Genomic DNA, 19,031 nt, shown 5'->3' with positions numbered 1-19,031 from the left:
TCGGCATTCCTTGTAACTTAACTGCATTAAGTTCTTCAGTGTTAAAATACACACATATTTTCAGGTAAGGGTAGAAAAACTGTATTTACCATCTGCAAAATTAATTTTTAAAATTTAATTGGCTCCTAAGCAGGTAATAAAACTTAAAAATAAGTTTACTAGTAACTTATTTTACAATAAGTAATTAAATAAATCAAAAGATGAAGTAACTTATAGTAGTATTTATTATCACTTTTATATAAAATGCATCAGCAGAAATGCTTCACCAGAAACCGGTACTACAAAAATAAATACAAAACAAATATATACATGTTTACATATGTTACGTATAACATAAATATACATTATTTACATGTTTAAAAATTAAAAAACTCCATGTTTTGTTCATGATTCAACATGTCTGAGAAGCAGGGAAAACAACAAAAGCACAGATATACCACACACTATGTATATTTTTGCTTTTAAAAGACTGTTCAATACAAATACATGAACACAGTAAGCTTCAGGGTATATGTGGTAAGAGAAAAGTTAGGTGTCCTATTTGAACCCATGACCACTGCATTTTGTAAGTGACTTAAGTTTCATTCTGCTTTGTTTTCTCATCAGAATGCATCCACTATGGTACAGATTAAAATTCTCTTTATAGAGAGAGGCTTTCTGAAAGAAGTTATTTTAAATAAGAAAAAGTCACTTTCCTTGAAAGCCAACAAAAGCATTATTTATTAAATATATATCTAAAAGGAGCTTTAATCAGTGAAAACTAGAAGCTGGATTAGAAAACATCACAAGGATGGAAGAAAGACACTGTAATTTCTGTTTGATGTATTCTGGTAATATCTCATTTTCTCCGTATCTAAGTGAAGCAAAAGAAAAAAAAGACAAAAACATTACTTAATTACTTGGTTCATATGAGAGTACCAAAAGTCACATTACACTTTTCAGAAATTCAACTGGCAGAGGTATCTCAGAAAAATTATACAAAATTATTTATTAGTGTAGATACCTAAATCAAGTTATGCATAACCAATTTGTTTCCTTTCAAAATAGACTAAAATGTATTTAAGTAATAAAAAGAAATTGACTGAAAAACTTAAACTGGCTTTATAATTTCTAAAGCAACTTGAAGACCTGGATTCCTCATTGAATTGCAGGTCTTAATCAAAGAAAAATAATAGGCTAAACAGGTATAAATACATTTCTATCCAAATTTTAAACAACTTCCAAATGTATCAAATAAAACTGCACTTTTATCTTTGGAACATGGGACCCAAAAAACCCAGAATTTACTTATAAAAAATTGTGTATTTATTCTTTCTTCTTTAAACTTCAGTCATCTTCAAAGTTCTCTCCATTTGATGCAATCCACCTGTCAAGATGTTTCTTCCACTGCTCAAAACAGTTTTAGAACTTGCCGATTTTGATGCCTTTTAGTGCTTCTGCCGTTTTTTGTTTCATCTCTTCCACATCAGCAAAATGTTTTTCTTTGAAGACTTTTTTCATCAGGGGAAACAAAAACGTTGATCGGGGCAAGACAGGGTGAAATGGGTGGGTGGGGCAGGAGGTCCTGCTGAACCCTCAGGAGGGCGTGGACAGATGTGCTGGTAAATCACCCATTGTGAAACAGGCAAAAGCGCCGAGGAGTCTTTAAAAAAAACTCACTGAAGCTAAACGCAGCCTCTCACAACACCACCGGCTGGTACACTGATACAGATGGGTTCCTAGAACATTCCCCTAGCTGGGTAAGCCTCTACTACAAGGGGCCCTCCCTGTACTCCCTTTAGAAGATAATTCTATTTTTGGGGGGTCCCCCCTCATATAGCTGCATCCTTCCACTTTCTGGAGCATCTGAAAGAGCTTACTAAAGAAAGCCCCCAACTTCATGAGTAGTTCTTTAAATGACATCACTGTGTGTGTACACAATTAACAAAAAAATCAATTGGTAGATAATTGCAAGTTATATTTGTCTCAAGTAACTCCTTCACAATAAACACTTCTCATACAGGATCCTGTTGTAATAGCACCATCATCACCCTACCTTTTCTGGGAAGTTCCTGTTTGAAATGTGGAAACCAAACCATGGCCTAATTTTGCTATGGCCTGACTCCTCATTTTTTTGCATGGTGTCTGGCACAGATTTTCATACAGAATGAACACATACATTCAAAAACATGTTTCAAACATTAGTTATATTAGATAAGAATACAGTCTTTCATTTGAGGGAAAAAACCTAGTTATCTCTTTTAAAAAATTCTAGCTTCTATTGTTTTTGACATAAATCGTTTAGGTATACTACTTTGAACTTAGAAGTCTGTTGATTTCTGACAAGGGCCAACCAACCCGGTAAGGCAGTGGAATAAGGCTACAGGGAATCTTAACCGCTTGGAATGGATTTTCCATACCAATTACCCTGCATTCATGTAGGTTACAGACTGCATTAAATAGACTATTAAAAAAACTCCTAAGAATAATTAACACTTTAAATAACATAAGCATTGTCAAAGTGAAAACAGTAAGTTTACTAAATCATTATTTCAACGTATAGAGAGACTTACAGCAAAGACCTGCATCTCCACCAGTGCTCTAAGACTTACCTAGTGGTTTGACCACTCGGGGATGTGTAGCTGATGGAAGCCACTCCTGCCTGCACGACCAGCTGGGACCCGTCATTAAACTGAACCCACACGGCTCCACTAGTTAACTAGAAAAACAGTAAGCGTCAGGAATCACTAGAGAGGATTTTAGGTTCTTAAAACGTACTCGTGTTTAACAGGTTTTACATACAGTTTAAAAAAAGAAAACAGCGCCCCTCTCAGGAGCTGTGATGGCAGCAGCACTGAGAAAATGCACAACCTTTTCAGACTATTCTTTTAATAGCTAGGGTTTTAGAATATTAAAGTTCTTCTAAATGAATCCTGTTTCCCATTTGTTTCCATTAGGACAGAGAAGTAGTTTTTTTATTGTGGTTGTTTTCCAATAGTATTGCTAACCAAGAAAAGATTTAGGAAATAACAAAAGCAACACTTCTTAAATTAGGATTTCCCTCTATTCTTTGTTCTTAGGTGACAAGAATTTCTCTTCTGCTGGAGGATCTCCTATCTTAGGTTTGAAACCTGTCCCTTTAGTCACTGGTATTTATGACGTGCCCTCCAAACAGAGAACGAGAAGGTGACACGGGCTCCGGAGTCGGAGACCTGGGCTTAAACCCACACTCTGCCCAGTAAGTAGGGCAGCACAAGCCAATCAGCCACCGTCGGCCATACTTTCTTTAACTGTGTATGAAAGGAGATAACATCAACATGAGGTTTAATTTGGAAGAATAAGGAGACAATACATTGCAAGTAGTCAACAAATGTTGAGTTCCCCTCCCTTTCCTATCCCGTAAAGGACTATGCTGCATGTGCTTCACTGGTAAGTAAAAATAGCATGTGCTGTGCTCAAAAGCCCCCAAGCTTCAAGCTGTTAGACAGTGTGCACATACACTTCTGCACCTGAACCAAATTCTGTAAGTCTGAAACTCAAGGTGGATTTAACTTGCAAATGCAGAAATCCTTTTTGGCCAAATACATGTTATTCTAGTAATAAAGATTACCAAGTTTCTAAAATTTAAAATATCCTGAACATCATTCTAAAGTCCTAACAATTAGCCATTATCATGACCTGTACTTTAAAGAGCAAAGGCAAAAACAGGCCACCCAGGCTCTGGCAGGCAATTTGTTATCAATATCTAGAGTTTCCCAAATGGCTATAAATTAAAAATGTTTAAATTTTTAATGATACAACCAATGCAAAAAAAAGGTGTAAAAACTTTCCTGCAAAGAGAAATCTTTAAAGTAATTTATATTTTTGGGTAATTGTCTAATCACTGTGGAAACCAAACAGAGTCATGAGAAAATTCACTTTCCTATTAACTTCTCACCTGTGTAGCCCAACCGACATTCTTCACAAACACGGACTTCAAAAGCTGTGCTGCTTTAGGAAGACAATCCTTCAGACTACCAGCAGGGGTGTTCGTCCCGGAAGCTGCAGCAGCAAGGCCAAGCCCTTCATCTGTAGCCATCTGCAAACAGGGAAAGCCAGGAAGGTATTATACCAAAGCATTTTTAGAAGCCAACTTTAGCAAACGTAGAAAATGATTACTTTTTAAAATATATATATTTTATTTCTTTCTTTCTAGAGAGAGGGGAATGGACAGAGAAAGAGATGAAGAGAAGTATCAATAGGGGTCACCTCTCAAGTGCCAACCCCCCCCGCCACTGGGGACCTGGCCTGCAGCCCAGGCACGTGTCCTCATTGGGAATTCAACTGGTGACCCTTTGGTTCACCAACTGGCACTCAATCCACTGAGCCACACCAGCCAGGGCATATGATTGGACTTTTTATTAGCTTAAATAAGGTTTTTAAACAACATCTTAAAATTAAAGCATGAGCATATTATGGAAAATCAGAAAAGCACAGATGAGAAAAATTAATACAGAGAAAAAAAATTACACAGTTGCTGTTTTCATTTTGGTAGGTATCTTTTTCTTTTTCCCCAAGGTACAATTTTTCACAGCTGCAACTATAGTATGTATGTATGCATGTGTGTGTGAGTACACACACAATACACACATTTATTTAACCATGAGCCTATTATGGATATAAAGGTAGTTAATGATACAGGTAAAAATAAAACAACAATATCTAGTTTAATATATTTAGCTTTTCCCCAACGGGAAAGCAGGTTAGGCTGTTTGAGGTAACATTCAAAGTAAGACCTGAACGATGAGAAAGAATTGGCCACTGAGGGGTCACAGAAGAGTTCCTGGTCACGTGAACAGCATGTGAACAGGCTCTGAGGGTTTGACCTGTATCATCGAATCAAAAGAAGGCATCTGAGGCTCAGACACAGAAAGCGTGGACACAGAAAGCGTGGGGTAAAGTAGATCAGTCCGAGGCTGGAAAAGTAGGTAGGTGATCATACAGTATGTAAGGTACACACGGAAGGTGATCAAGGAGTTTCACTTTGCCACCAAGGGCAACCACTGAAGGGCCGTGGGGACAGAAGGGACACACATTCGCAACACGCACAGAGGATTAAGTGCTGGTGCCTGCTTCGGAGAAGCGGAATTACTGACCGTCATTCTGCTCATCGGGTGGTTTGGCTCCTTAGTGGGAGGAGGAGGAGGAGGAGGTGACAAGGCCTGGGGCGAGCTGGCGCTGCTCGGTTTTCTGCAGGGGGAAGAAATGTCCAAGCACATTCCCTTAAAGCTTACTTTGCAGTAAGGTTAAGAAGGTTCATATTGTAAACGCCAAACTTTTAAAAAAACATTTCCTATATATTTTAGCCATATTTACAAAATTTTCGAACATTTACCTTCCTATGATTATTGGGAAAAAGGAAGCACTTCCACTTCTCTTTTCCTCCTCTGAGATCGTGGATTCCAGCGCCAAACAAATACGGTGGCCCTGTTTGAAAAGAAGGGTGCCTTCCGTCACTACTTCCCTGCCACTTGTCGTCCCTGTTACTCGGTATGAAACCCTATAAGCAGGTACATACCTCATTAGCATGGTCCATATACATTTTTATTTCCTCTTTCAAGCTATTAACTTCACTTTCACCCTTTAAGGTGTAAGATTTCCCAGTCTTTTCGATCACATGAATCAAAGCTTCTGTTTTGTGTATCTTTGCTCCTTAAAAAAGAAGAAAACAATTCTTTTTTCATTTTTTTTAATATTCCTAGGTTTCCATTCATTACTATACTAGTACATAAAGGCTTCTATATCACAGTATCATTTATATTCATTTACTGACCACTAATAAAATGAGGCTCTCAAAGTATTCAGTAAATAAAGGTCATCCATTTTTCCTTTCTGCATATAGCTGGCTTAAGTCTGAAACACTTACAATATTTTAAAAAAATCACTCCTCTCATCCAAAAACACAACTGAAGGACAGCTGTAATTATATGTGTACTGTGTAAGTTTATGTGCAAGTGTCCCTTCAAGAAGGGAGTTTTACATATTAAACAGTATATCATTTTTATAGAATAGATTTAAAAAATAAGATTCTCTGGTTCAATCCATCCTTTAAACATTTATAATTCTCATAACTTTGTATGTGTCCATTTGAGTTTCTCAACTCACATATATAATACGTATGTGTGTATATCGCTCTTAAAATCTTGCTGCCTTGAATTTTAAAAACCCACAACTATTAAATTATAAACTAAAGAGAAAAAAGTACCATTTTAAAATGGTTCTTACCATCATAAAACCAAACTTCAAAATCAGCACCAGGGGAATTCTCCATCAAGACACATTTAGCATATCTTGTAAAATAAGTGATTTTAGGAGATTTAGATCTTACAAGCTGTACAAATCTGGAAGCATATTGATATTTTCGCCAGTACTTTTCTAGGAAAAAAGAAATTATATATCATAAGAGAATAAAATACTGACTTGACATATAAATTACATAAAAATTTAATATTTCTATTGTGCCTCAAAAATTCAAGTTGATAGGTTTGTAATCCTAGTACCAAAGAAAATTTTATAACATAATTCTATTATTTCAATAAAAACTAAAGATAGTGTAATAAAATTTCCAAGAAATATATATAACAAAATCTGATGAGTAGTATTACGATTATTTAAAAAATCTCTTCCTCCTTATAATAAGTACGGTAATAATTCCAGGAAAGTTTTATAAGTGAAATGAAAAGACTTCTACCTGAGATATCAGAACCAAATGACTTTCAAAAAAAGAAATACAGCCCTTTTTATGTTAATAAGACATAGTTTCATGGTCCTACCTTATGCAGGTAAATTTTTGCAGTTCCTTATAACTGTTGTTGTTTATCTACCTGTTTTGATTTTTTTAAAAGGTTTTATCTATTTATTTTCAGAGAGGGGAAGGGAGGGAGAACGAGAGGGAGAGAAATGTCAATGCGTGGTCACCCAAGGGGGACCTGGCCTGTAACCCAGGGAATCAAACCATCAACCCTTTGGTTCACAGGGTGGCGCTCAATCCACTGAGCCACACCAGCCAGGGCTAATAGAGATCTATGACACAGGTTTTCTTGTTTGTTTCTAATTGTCACCTCAGTGAAGTCTTACTATTCAGTAATTAATTCCCCAGTCCATGTCTAGGAGCTGAAATGGAAGTCAAATTTGCAAATATAAATGATCATTTATGTAGCACAGTCATCATTCCAAAAGTCAAAAACTAGATAGTACATGTTGAATTTTTAACATGATTCAAGCCAAATATTCCAGAGTTAGATGTTACCATTACAACACAGAACAGGAATAACTACTGGAGTAGTAAGGTACACCCCATTTCACCAGATATTTACAACCTATGATAACTGCATACATAGAGTTTATAACAGGAAATCCGTTATCTACATTTGTTCCTTGGTAAATTTACATACCTGGTAAGTTGTCAAAGCTGTACCTACTGATGTTATCAGTAGGTGATGGCGGTCTATCAGCAAGAGGAAAACCTCTTCCGTCATATGGATAATAAATAGTGATCTGTCAAAAAAAATTTTAAGAATTCTAATTATATGCCATTAAATTAGAATGCTATATTTTGTTACTAAAATTATGAAGAGTTCACATGTAATATTAATTATTTTATAGAAAATGCTGAATATGCTCTAAAAGTTTTTTCTTTTTAATCTTAAGCCTAAAGTTTAGATGTGTTACTAGTTATAATTATTTTTAAATCCTCACAAATTTATCTAAATATGTGTAGTATTCTATTTCAGTTTCTGAATTCCAGAAACACGACCACTATCAGGAAAACCGATTTGAAAGTATTCAAGCCATCACTATGGAATGAACTGAAAGGCTAAATGCCTGAGTGATAAAGGGGCGCAGTACCAGCAGGTCCACATTACCATGCTTCCATCGCTAGAGATGTGCAGGACTTCCTTCACGTATTCTTGAGACGAATGCTCCTTTAGAAGCTCCACACAGACCTCCTCTGAATCAAGTATGCTCACCTACAAACAAATCCAAAATCAGTAAGAATCCCCATGTTTACCAGAATACCTCTGACATCTGTAATACTTAAACAAAAGTACTTAACCATGGCAGAAATACAAATCAACGTCGAAATAAAAGAGCTGCTTCACTGCAACTGTCTGGACCCAGGTGTATTCTAGCTCGACTGCGAAGCATGAGGACGAGGGTGAGCAGGTGTAATGAAGTGTGAAATGATAACCAGTGAGCAGAGAGGAAGCAGAAGGCAGGGTGGAGCACAAGGACTTTGAAAAGACAATAGTATGCCAGACAAAGGCAGACTGGGTGAGATGGAAAACAGGAGGAGGGTAAAATTAATGAATAAAAAGCACTGTTCTCAAATCACACATGGCATTTATTTAAACTCTAAACTTAATTTTTGTGCATACTCCTTTTCTTTTAAATAGTTTCAGATGTTTTAAAAAGGTATATTTTTCTAGTTTACCTTTTTGTATCTGGATTATATGTTAAAACAATAAAAACAAAAGCAAAAGGTAACATTAAGTACACTTTTAGTGACTGGAATTGTGAATAAATATTTAACGCAGTAATTGAGTAGTTTTTTGCAAATATTTGTATCAATAATGTAAAATTCAAAACGTATCAGTATCAAGTCACCATTTTTAAAGTAGAAGGAAACAAGGGCCATTATCCCATAAATACTCAGCCTATTTTCTTTGAAATGAGCGTATTACTCACTTATCAAAAGTACAGGAACATTATAGGGAACCAAAAAAAAATCGTATTTGATACTGAAAACCAATTGCCACAGGCAAACAGCACATAGTAACTCTGAAAGACAGCAGACATACCACAGCCTTTTTGGTTTTCTGTCGGATTGGTTTTAACCTGTGAGCTGTTAAAGGAGATGTAATGCTTCTTAAGGTGCGTTTCTGATAACCCAATGGTGGCTCCAAAACCCTTGTCTTGCTTTGTTCAGAAACAGGTTCTAAGCCAAAAACAGGTTCTTGTTGAATCATCTCAGGTTTATTTTGAAACGCAGTCACGTATGTCACAGTATTCAGCTGTTGTGCAGAATGCGCATTATCAGAAGCATCAGGGCTCCTTCTGGCTCTCATACCGGCCCAGGCATTTCTTGACGTGTCCTGCAGATCCGGGTGGCCCTGGAAATGTCTGTTTGGGCTACTGCTGCTGTGCTCAGTAGCTTCCCTGAAATGAGCTGTAATATCCACAGAATAAATGAGTGGAACAGTGAAAAAGCCAAGCCTACACAAAGCAATGTCCTGTTGCTTAAAATAGATATTTTTTTGAGGAAAAAAAGAAATTAGCAAAAAAAAAAAAAAGCATATAATTTCTCTAAGAACTAAGCGGTTTAAGATATGACATAATAAAATAGCAACTCTAAAGGATAGTTTAAGCCACATTGCAAAGTATGGCTTAAAATGTCCTTTAGTATTCTTAACACTAAGAAGGAAATATATTATTATGAAATTAATTTTTCAAAGTAAAAACTAGTCATTCTAGAGTCACCTGGTAATTCAGAAACAAGCCACTGCCAATGCTGCAATAAATACAGAAATGGGAGGATTTCCCAGGTAATCATTCTATATAATATGCAAATGTATTCTCTTTTAGCTAAGATCTCTATTCCATCCTCTCCTCATTAAAAGCAAAAAACACAATATATAAAGTAGCTTTAAAATTAATATTTAATATCACAAATGTATTTGCATCCATATTTTTAAAAAGTTATTATTGAACTTTACCCTTTTATATTCCAGGTTTAACATTCACATGAAAACATTATTTTTTTAAAGCTCTAAAAATGATTACATGATATAAAACGCAGTAAGACAATTTTTCAAATGCTAAGCTCTAAAAATTCGTATGGCAATTTTTCCCGTAAATTACTTTTTAGTGCTCTTTTGCCCTCTACTCCCATTATGACAGAAATATAACAAATATTGGATATATTTTATAACAAATATTTGTTATATTTTATAACAAATATTAGACTTTAAAATTGCAGTAGCACTACTAGATTATAGATATAACAACAATCTCAGATAGGTCATCTCAGGAACATCCATGCTACTGAATAAAAATATCTATAAATAAGTTAACTGCAAGATTAAGTATCTGTACTTTCATAGTTTAAAAAACACAAACTTGAATTATTATCTCCAACAAGTACACATAAAAAAGTTAATTCTCTTGGGCTCTTGAAAATACCATACTTTTAAAAAGAAAGAAAAAAAAATAGACTCTTCAGGTGACACAACTCTCTGCTTAAATTACAGCCATATTGTGCACTCTTTGTGTGAGGTAATATAATACTTAGTAAAAAATAATTCCCTCCTTTCCGTATGTTTCACTTCTGTCCTCTTATTTGCATCATTACTTTCCAACCTATCATCTGTGCATCTGTCACGTTCGTTAAGAAGAAATGTTTAACTTTCAGGCTGGCTAAGTAAAATAATGACTTGGATGACAGCTGCTTACAAGTGTTTAGGTTTTGAGTAGGCGTGTAAATGGGTGTATGTGAGGTCCCACAGGTAGCCATGATGTCCACATCAGCTTCTTCAAAACACGGACAACCATCTGCTGACTACTCTACAAGCACTGATAGCAGGTGCTTACTGCAGAGAGGCTGCAAGGGCAGAGGGGTTGAGAGTCACGTCTCGGAGCCAGAACGTGTGCGTGGGAACCCTTCTCTTACTTCCTCTATGTACAGTGTAGCTTGGCAAATTATTCCCTGTGCACGGTTTCCTCATCCTTCCTAAGACGGGGCTAACAATCATACCACCCTTATATGTTTTGTGAGAAGTTAATAATATATGGTAAGCATTAAGAATAGTGGCTGACATACTAAATACTCAAAATGTATTAATAGTCATTATTAACTATTATTGCAACATAGTTTATTGAAAACGTATTATATTTTAAAGAAAACACAAATTGAAATGGGCAATGCTTACTATGTGTCCATGTCATTAATTTTTTACCTAATAGTTTATTTAAAACTCACCATTTTTTTGCAGATTTCCAAACCACTGTTGCACTATTTCAGGCTGAGATGTCTGGTCTGGAAATGGAAAAGGAGTTTTTCCTGGACAAGGATGACTGGAGGTAAACAAATTAAAAATATTCATATAAACTAATAAAAAATTATAAGGTAATAACTTTTTAAGATAAAATTTTAAAAAGGGAGATCTCTTATTTGAATATCTGAAAATTTAAAGTAACTGTAGAAACCAGTATTTGCCTAACTAAATTGTCTCTAAGCTCACCTCCTGTGCCAAAATCCACACAATACTATGACAATGTTTCCATATGGCTACTGCCCTCTTAGAATTTAAGCATAAAAATAAAAAATCAGAAAAAGAAAAAATAAAACACTACAAAACTAGTGTTTACTACAGTGGTTGTTACTACAAAACTAGTCTTTATGTGAGCAGTCAATAAAGCAAATACTTATCACTTAGGCTCAGCTTCCCTCTTTCTCTACATGTTTGGGTATTTGTAATTATTATGACAGTACTTTAGAGACCAAACATGTTTAATAGATGATATTTGCGCTAGAAACCTGCTTTATATAAAAAATGAACTAAAAATTCCCAAGTATTAAACACATTCTACAAATATTCATGGGCACATATCTTCATATTAAAAGAGATTCTTAACCACAACTCAAAATCATCATTCTGATTCTCTTCCTAAGAAATATAAGTCATAGTAAAGAAGTGCCCCAGGAATATCTGATAATGTTAGAAAAAGATAAACCCCCTTAGTGAGAGGTACCTTCATTATTGATACTAGTAATGTTTATTGAAAAAGTAAAATGCTTTTGATAGAATTATTCTTACAGTGCTTGATCGTTATCAGGTCTGTCCAAAGACTCAGAACTATTGGATGTCTTTTCTTTAAAGAAGTGAAAAATATTGACATTGCTATTTATAGGTGAGTATCTCTCTTCATTTTCATCTGCTCCGGATCTTTTGGATTTTGAAAGCATTTCTGCTGAGTGACAGCGTTCCATCGAGTATGTGTTTGCCCGAGAGTGACTGTTAGACGCGCCAGATCTATCAGAGGAATGGGCTCTGCGAAGGTATCGAGAATGCGGCCTTTCTTCTGCATCCTGGATTACTCTTCCCCTTCCACTGTTGCTGGTTTCTTGTTCTTGATTTCCCCACTGGGTATAAAAACTGCTTCCATCTCCTGAAGAAGAAAACTCACTTGAATTCTTATTCTTTGGAAATACAGTCATTTTATTTGGGAGCGGCTGACCCATCAAAAGTCTTCTTCTGTCAAACAAGCTACCACTTATACTGGCACTGGAAGAAGCTGTCATTGCAGTAGAAATTGTGGCGTGTCCACTATCAATCGAATCTTCGACAGTTCCGACATCCTTACTTTTCGTTGAAGAATTTCGGGACATAAAAGGATGGTCTAATACTGAAGACAGACTTAAGCGATCTGCTGGATTCCTGCGAAGTAACTGATGAATCAGGTCCTTGGCTTCTCTTGACAAAAAAGCGGGCATTTCATAATCTGCCAGCACTACTTTATTTAATGTGTTCTTGACCGTGTCGGTGTCAAAAGGTGGTCTCCCAATAAGTAACGTATAAAACATACACCCCAAGGACCAAATGTCAGATTCGAGTCCATGTGCGCTTCGAGTTGCAATTTCTGGTGAAATGTAATTAGGAGTCCCACACAACGTATAGTGCTTTTCATGCGGCATTTTCAGTTGAGTGGCCAGCCCAAAGTCGGCAATCTTGATGTTCATATTACGCGTGAGTAAGAGGTTAGAGAGGGTGAGGTCCCGGTGAAGTATGCCATGAGAGTGGAGATACAACATCCCCGTGATGATCTGGTGCATGAAGTGCCGAGCTGTTAGGAGGCAAAGCAGAAACCCGTATTTCAGAAAATCTGGAAAATTCAGTGTTTAGAATATATTATGAAACCCAGTACACATGCCAAGGTATTAAAATTAGAACACTGGCTTGCAGCTTAGTTTTTTGACCAACCAAAATAACACTGATAAGTTCATAATAATTATTTAATTCCCTTTAAGACAACTAGGCACTCCTTCGAATTAATCCTTGTCCTTTCTAACGGATGAGTTTTCTATATACACTTAAGCGAAGCTTAATTTCATCAGCATTTGGAAGTAAATAGAGTAGGTTAACCAGAAGTCTCTAGCAATAAGAGAAAATATTTATAACTGAACAAACAATTCAAAAATACATTCTAATTGTTTTTAAAAAAGCAAGCTAAAGCTCTTCTGATGTCCCCCCAAACAAACCCCCTGAAAAGCAACCACTATTAATAGCTTGCATATATTTTTATACTTTTTCTTATGTGCTTACATACGTTTAAATCTATACAAATTGTAAAATTGCTTTTCAAGTATAAAAATGGTATAAAAATATATACACCAGTGGTTTCATTACTTTCTCCCCCACTTCATATTATTTCTTGGAGGTATTTCTGTCAGCACACATAGTTCATTTTATTTAATTGCTACTGATGAAAGTCTGGGTCATTTCTGATACTCTAAGATTACAAAAACCAGACCAATAAAATTCTTGTACATGCTTGTTTTCTCATGCATATTATAGGGTACTTTTCTATAGTAAATTCAAGAAGCAGAATCACTGGGTTGAAGGATTAAAATTTAGTATTTTCATACCTTGCCAAACTGCTCTCTAAAAAGGCTGTATTTTTATGTACATCCTTGTTAATATTAGAAAGTCTCAATCCAATGAGTAGAAAAAATGGTACTCTTTATTTAAGTTGGCATTCTTATGATTGCTACTGAGTTAGAGCATCTTTCACATTTATTGGCCATTTGTATTTTCTATCTCCTGTCCATTTTCCTATTCAATTATCTCTTTTTTAGGCATGACTTATATATTTTTAAAGATTTTATTTATTTATGCAGAGAGAACAGAAGGTAGGGAGAAAGAGAGGGAGAGAAACGTCAATGTGAGAGAGAAACATTGATTGGCTGTCCCTTCCACACGTCCCATCAGGGAACCAGGCCATAACCCAGGCATGTGCCCTGATCAGGAATCGAACCAGCTTGCTTCTGCTTTGCAGGACAATGCCCAATCAACTGAGTCATGCTGGCTAGGGCAGGTATGACTTATATTTTTAATATTCAGTTGTCAGCCATATATTTTACAAATATTTTCTTCCTTTGTCTTTTAAACTTGTTAGCAGTCTTTTTTTGTCATACCCATTCTTAATTTTAAGTAAATTAGTAATTCTTTTTTCTTTATTGCTTTTGAAGCTTTGTCTTACTTATAAAGGTATCACTATTATATGTATTATTAAAGAAACACTGTAACACCATTAATACCTATATGGATTTATTTACAACTTGTATTATGTCCTTATTTTAAGTCAAAGGATATGAACATTTCTTTTTCTTTTTTTATTCTCCCAAAGACATGCTTATTGATTTTTAGAAAGAAGGGAAAGGAGAGGGAGGAGCAGAGTGGGAGAGAAACATGGATAGGCTGCCTCTCATACGCATCCCTACCGGGCACTGAACCCATGACCTAGAAATGTGCCCTGACCAGGAATTGAACCTGCAACCTCTGTTTCCAGTGTCATGCTCCAACCAACTGAGCCACACCAGTCAGGGCGATATGAACATTTCCATAACTCCTAAATAGAGATGATCGAATTGTTTTCCAAATGGGTTATATAGATTTGAAAGTACAAGGTCTATCAGCAACCCCCTTTTGTAGCTTGCCTGTAACCTCAGCAGAAGATAACCTGAAAACAATCCTTTGTGAAATGTTCTATGGACCTTACACTTGAGCCTGAACTGAACTAAAGAAAGTTATTTATAAGAAATTAGGGAAGTTGGAAGTATGTATTTGATAATAAGGAATTATTAGGTGTGGTAATAACTTTGTGGTTAATTTTTTTAAAAGTCTGTACCTTTTAAAGATATATGCCAGAATATCTATATGTAAAAAGGAGTCTATGATTTAACTTCAATACTCTGCTGGGGGAATAAGGATACAAATGAAACAATTTGACCATGAGTTGATAGTTTTGAAAGCTGAGTGGTTTAACTTCATGGGGGCTCATTATATTACTTTGTCTATTTATGGTTGACATTTTCTATTATAAGTCATTTCAATAGTTATTTGTGCTTGACTTAGAAACTATTTATTTATTTATTTATTTATAGCTAGAGGGGAAGGGAGAGATGGAGAGAAATGAACCTGTGGTTGCCTCTCACGCGCCCCCCACTGGGGACCTGGCCCAGAACCCAAGCCTGTGCCCTGACTGGGAATCAAACCAGCAACCCTTTGGTTCGCAGGCTGGCACTCAGTCCACTGAGCCACACCAGCCAGGGCAGAAACTATTTTACAGTCATCAATAGCATTCTTAAGAGCTTCTTCTAGATTTGAAAAGATACCTCCTAAATTGTTACCAATTTAATTTAAAATGTAATTTCAGGAAAATATAATTAACAAATTTCTCCTTTTACTTTACTCCTGTAATGCCTGCATATTTTATAGGAATTCATGGCTCCTATAATGGAGGGTATCTCTTTTTGTAGCCCAAAGTAATAATTAAAAGTTTTATTAAATATTACAAAATAGTGATTCTTCAAAATTACAAAAAGTAAAATTTATATTTACAAAAAAAAAAAAGGACAGAGAAAAAAAGAAAAAAAGAGAGGCAGCCTACCTTCGTTTTCTGAGAATGGTTTCCTTCTGTTCTTTAGATACCTGTTCATTTCTCCATTATGGCACATTTCTAGTACTAGGTAAACATAATTGCTATCTTCAAAGTAGTTATACAGCTGAAATGTAAAAGAACAGAATAAATTAGAATGTACAAATTCACCATCCCTGGCAACTTCTATAAAATTTGTATTTTACCTCCAAGATAGAAGGATGTTTCAATTGGCAATGTATTTTCACCTCATTTTGGACTCTCTGTACCATTCCAGCTTTGTACATGGCCTTCTTGTCTATCTAAAAAAATAACATGAGAGTTTTAAATGTCTACGATAAACTTTCAACTGTGAAGTTGTCAAAAGTTAACTTTGAAAAGACAGCACGCACTTTATTCTGAAGTCCTTGTATCTTCGTCTTTGTAAGATCAGTTTACTGTTGTCTGTTTGCCCCTCACGACTAGCAGATGGCATGGCAGAATGGCCATTCAGAAAAGTCTGTCAATGCATTCTAATACACTCTTCCAACTTACAGAATTTAATAGCACAACTATTACATATACAATAACAAAAACATTGCCAAGCTTTAAAACAAAATTTCCCCTCCCTTCCCCTAGAGGTTTAGATAAGTGATTCCTAATCACTACTGTTACTCCTATTAGACTGACTTCTAACAACAATAGTACTTTTCGATTGTTACAGTGTACTACAGAACTGTGCACAAGTGTATTCTTATTATCAAAACAAATCATTATTTGTTATTTGATTTCTCCCAATGACTCCAAGTATGTAAAACTAGAACAGATGCCAGTTCTACCAAACATTAGTGAAGATAAAACACTGATTTAATCATGATCAAGGATCTCCTGAGATATCCCTAAGTGCAATTGATGGCGTTCAAACTATTTCTTCTGCCCAAGCAATGGGTTCTTTACACCGTAATCAAAGAAAAGGCTGACAGGTAAGGAGTTCTGACATCGCAAGTAGCGCACTTCCCTAGGAGAGGTGAGAAGTCTATGAACAGGTTCTTACCATTTTGATTGCAACTTCCAGACCAGTGTGAATGGACTCAGCTCTGTAGACACCAGCAAATGATCCTTTACCAAGCAGATTCCCAACTTTAAAATCCTTTAAAATTAAAGAACATGTGTGATAACTCATGATAGTGGAAAGGAAGAAAGCTAGGGAGGGGCTGGAAAAGAAGATGAAATCGAGAGGGGAATTGGCATTCACAGTTGAAGCAGGTATTACACCTCGATACAGCAGATGTCTGGGGTGGAAAACATGCTGACGTCTCGCGGGGACCCCTGAGCTTCCAGGCTGGACTCCGGATCGAGTGCCCTAACGATCTGGTTCCTCAACCTCAGGATCCTCCTCCCACCGCCGGCCACCCCCTGCGGGCCAGCGGCTTGGCGGGGATCCCGCCGCAGCTCCCGCCGGAGGTAACCGCCATCCCCTTGGAGATGCCCCGGTCCAGCGCGGCAGCTCCGGCGGGATCGCCGACAGGAAGCCTCAGAGTCTAAAGACCGGAGGGCGGGGCCGAGAGCGACTCACCTGTGCGGCTAACCCCAGGCTCGGAGGGGCGGGCCGCTCCGCCCCCAAACGGCAGAGCCCGTGGCCGTTGGGACCCTCCCAAAGCACCGCAGCGACGCCCACCCCGCAGCCGTTAGCTTCGCAGGGGCCCCTGCGGGTCTCGAGTCGCGCCACTCGGACTCCCACCCGCCCGGCTGAGAACCGCGGAGTCTTTTCACCTCGATCTTCTCCCCGATGCAGGTCGCCATGTTTCCAGGCCCCGGCCTGGGCTCCCGGGATCAGCTCCCTTCACGCAGTCCCTTCGAGGCAAGGCTCCAAGCAGCCAGCAGTTCTTGGCGCCCATCAGGTTCGGCTCTCTAGGCCGCCGCTCCTGGCGACGACAGCACAGCCACCGAAAGGTCTCCCGGGCACCTTCCGAGGCCAGGGCGGCGCCTCCGCGCTCCCATTTTGAAAAACTCCCGCCGGTTGCCGTCCAGGCTAGGTCGGCGGTGACGTCACGACGCGGGTGGCCTCTGAGAGGCTGCGCCCTGGCGCGCATGCGCGCTGGGGTCTCTGAGCCTGGGGGCCGGAAGTGCTTGGCGGCCTGAAGCTGGACACGCGAGTGTGGACACTCTTGCTCCGGGGAGACCGTGTGCGACTCGGGGAAGCGCTAACCGGACGTTTCCACCCGACACTCACCCGAGGGTCTGAACAACTACATCCAATTCTGTAAGGGGCTTAAAACGATTTGAAGTTCTTAAATGTTTAAACTTGACAGCCCGTGTTGGTGGGGGGGAACATTCCCTGGCTTAAACGCCCTTTACACCTCTGTGTTACCCCACAGTTTTCGTAACTGTGATGTGTTCTTTTATTTTGATATATTCTTCTTAGGTATAATAATGCCATTTGTACAACAACTCGAGCTGTCACACGTGTAAGATCCGTGTTGATGGAGAGAGACCTCCGTGAGGGTGGGCTGAGCCGCTTGGTGCCGCGAGAAAAGGGTGATGCTCAGCCTACGTAACAAACGGAGAACTACAACACACACCTAGACCTTCCTTCTAAACATTGCGCACTTATCATTGGCTCCCTACAAGCTGCAAAACAAAACAAAAAACTCTGTCCAGAGAAGTCAACTTTTCGCTTTCATTTCTGAAATCACTCCAAAAAGCTTATAATAACGATTGAGCAGTGGGGTTCCAAAGTCAGTCTTCCAATTAGACTTGCTTTTGCTACTGAATCTTCAGAAATACCTGAACTCACCACCACTGTGGGGTTTGGAGTGGGGGACTGTTTATCCCTTATTCCATTAGTACCCGCTGCGTCCATGGTTCTACAGCCCACTAGTTCTGCGTCTGTGGAACCTTACCCTGTGTGAGGAGACGAATGGACTGAGGGGGAGAACTTGCTAGATGCTATTGCAGCCTGCAGTGTAGACCACCGTGGCTGAACCTAACGTCCCCTCCCAAGGTGAAAGTTTGGAGAGAAGCGGACTAGCTGGGGGCAAGGGGATGAGGAAATGTAGGTTACCTAATGAGGGAACTCCAGTATTAACACCTGGGAGGAGGCTCGGAGGAAGAGGTGATATTGTCTCTTAGTTCAGTTACACCAGACGCCTGCAAGGGTGAAGCCGTATATTGCTGAGACCACTCCTGCTTTGGGAACCCGACAAGGTCAAACGGCAGCCTTCAAACCTGAGTGGCGTCAGCCTGGGAGACATTTCCATGAGATGGCCTGGATAGTTACTAAAGATGGAATGATTCTACCAGTATGCCAGTTTTTTGAATCTCTTAGGAGATTGTTATGCTGTAAGGAAATCTGTGTTTGAAGACCAGGAGATGTG

At 38.1% G+C, this 19,031-nt stretch overlaps 1 protein-coding gene across 1 annotated transcript; it reads right to left on the bottom strand.

Annotated features, from left to right (window-relative positions):
• Nucleotides 1-201: 201 nt before the first annotated feature.
• PLK4 (polo like kinase 4) lies at nucleotides 202-17,141 on the bottom strand. Its single transcript, XM_036031790.1, has 16 exons — nucleotides 16,930-17,141; nucleotides 16,709-16,804; nucleotides 15,882-15,977; nucleotides 15,688-15,802; nucleotides 11,835-12,861; nucleotides 10,997-11,097; nucleotides 8,820-9,187; nucleotides 7,884-7,988; nucleotides 7,413-7,515; nucleotides 6,244-6,393; nucleotides 5,537-5,670; nucleotides 5,354-5,445; nucleotides 5,064-5,208; nucleotides 3,917-4,057; nucleotides 2,592-2,698; nucleotides 202-853 (listed from the first exon to the last, which is right to left on the bottom strand). Exons 1-16 carry the CDS (start codon nucleotides 16,960-16,962, stop codon nucleotides 751-753), a joined length of 2,916 nt encoding a protein of 971 aa, XP_035887683.1. The 5' UTR covers nucleotides 16,963-17,141; the 3' UTR covers nucleotides 202-750.
• Between the last annotated feature and the right edge of the window lie 1,890 nt (nucleotides 17,142-19,031).

Source organism: Phyllostomus discolor, chromosome 8 (assembly GCF_004126475.2).
Source record: "Phyllostomus discolor isolate MPI-MPIP mPhyDis1 chromosome 8, mPhyDis1.pri.v3, whole genome shotgun sequence".
In the NCBI taxonomy this organism is placed as follows: Eukaryota; Metazoa; Chordata; class Mammalia; order Chiroptera; family Phyllostomidae; genus Phyllostomus; species Phyllostomus discolor.
This window is presented reverse-complemented; position numbering and strand designations above follow the sequence as displayed.

What these genes read in the sequence shown, in the direction of transcription:
- PLK4 (XM_036031790.1), bottom strand. Translation starts at nt 16,962, where the DNA reads ATGTTTTCCACCCCAGACATCTGCTGTATCGAG. An exon ending in ACCATTCTCAGAAAACGAAG is followed by an intron (nt 12,862 to 15,687) that starts GTAGGCTGCCTC and finishes GCCTCCTAACAG; the next exon opens with CTCGGCACTTCATGCACCAG. An exon ending in CAGCACTTAATCCTCTGTGC is followed by an intron (nt 4,058 to 5,063) that starts GTGTTGCGAATG and finishes CCCTGTTTGCAG; the next exon opens with ATGGCTACAGATGAAGGGCT.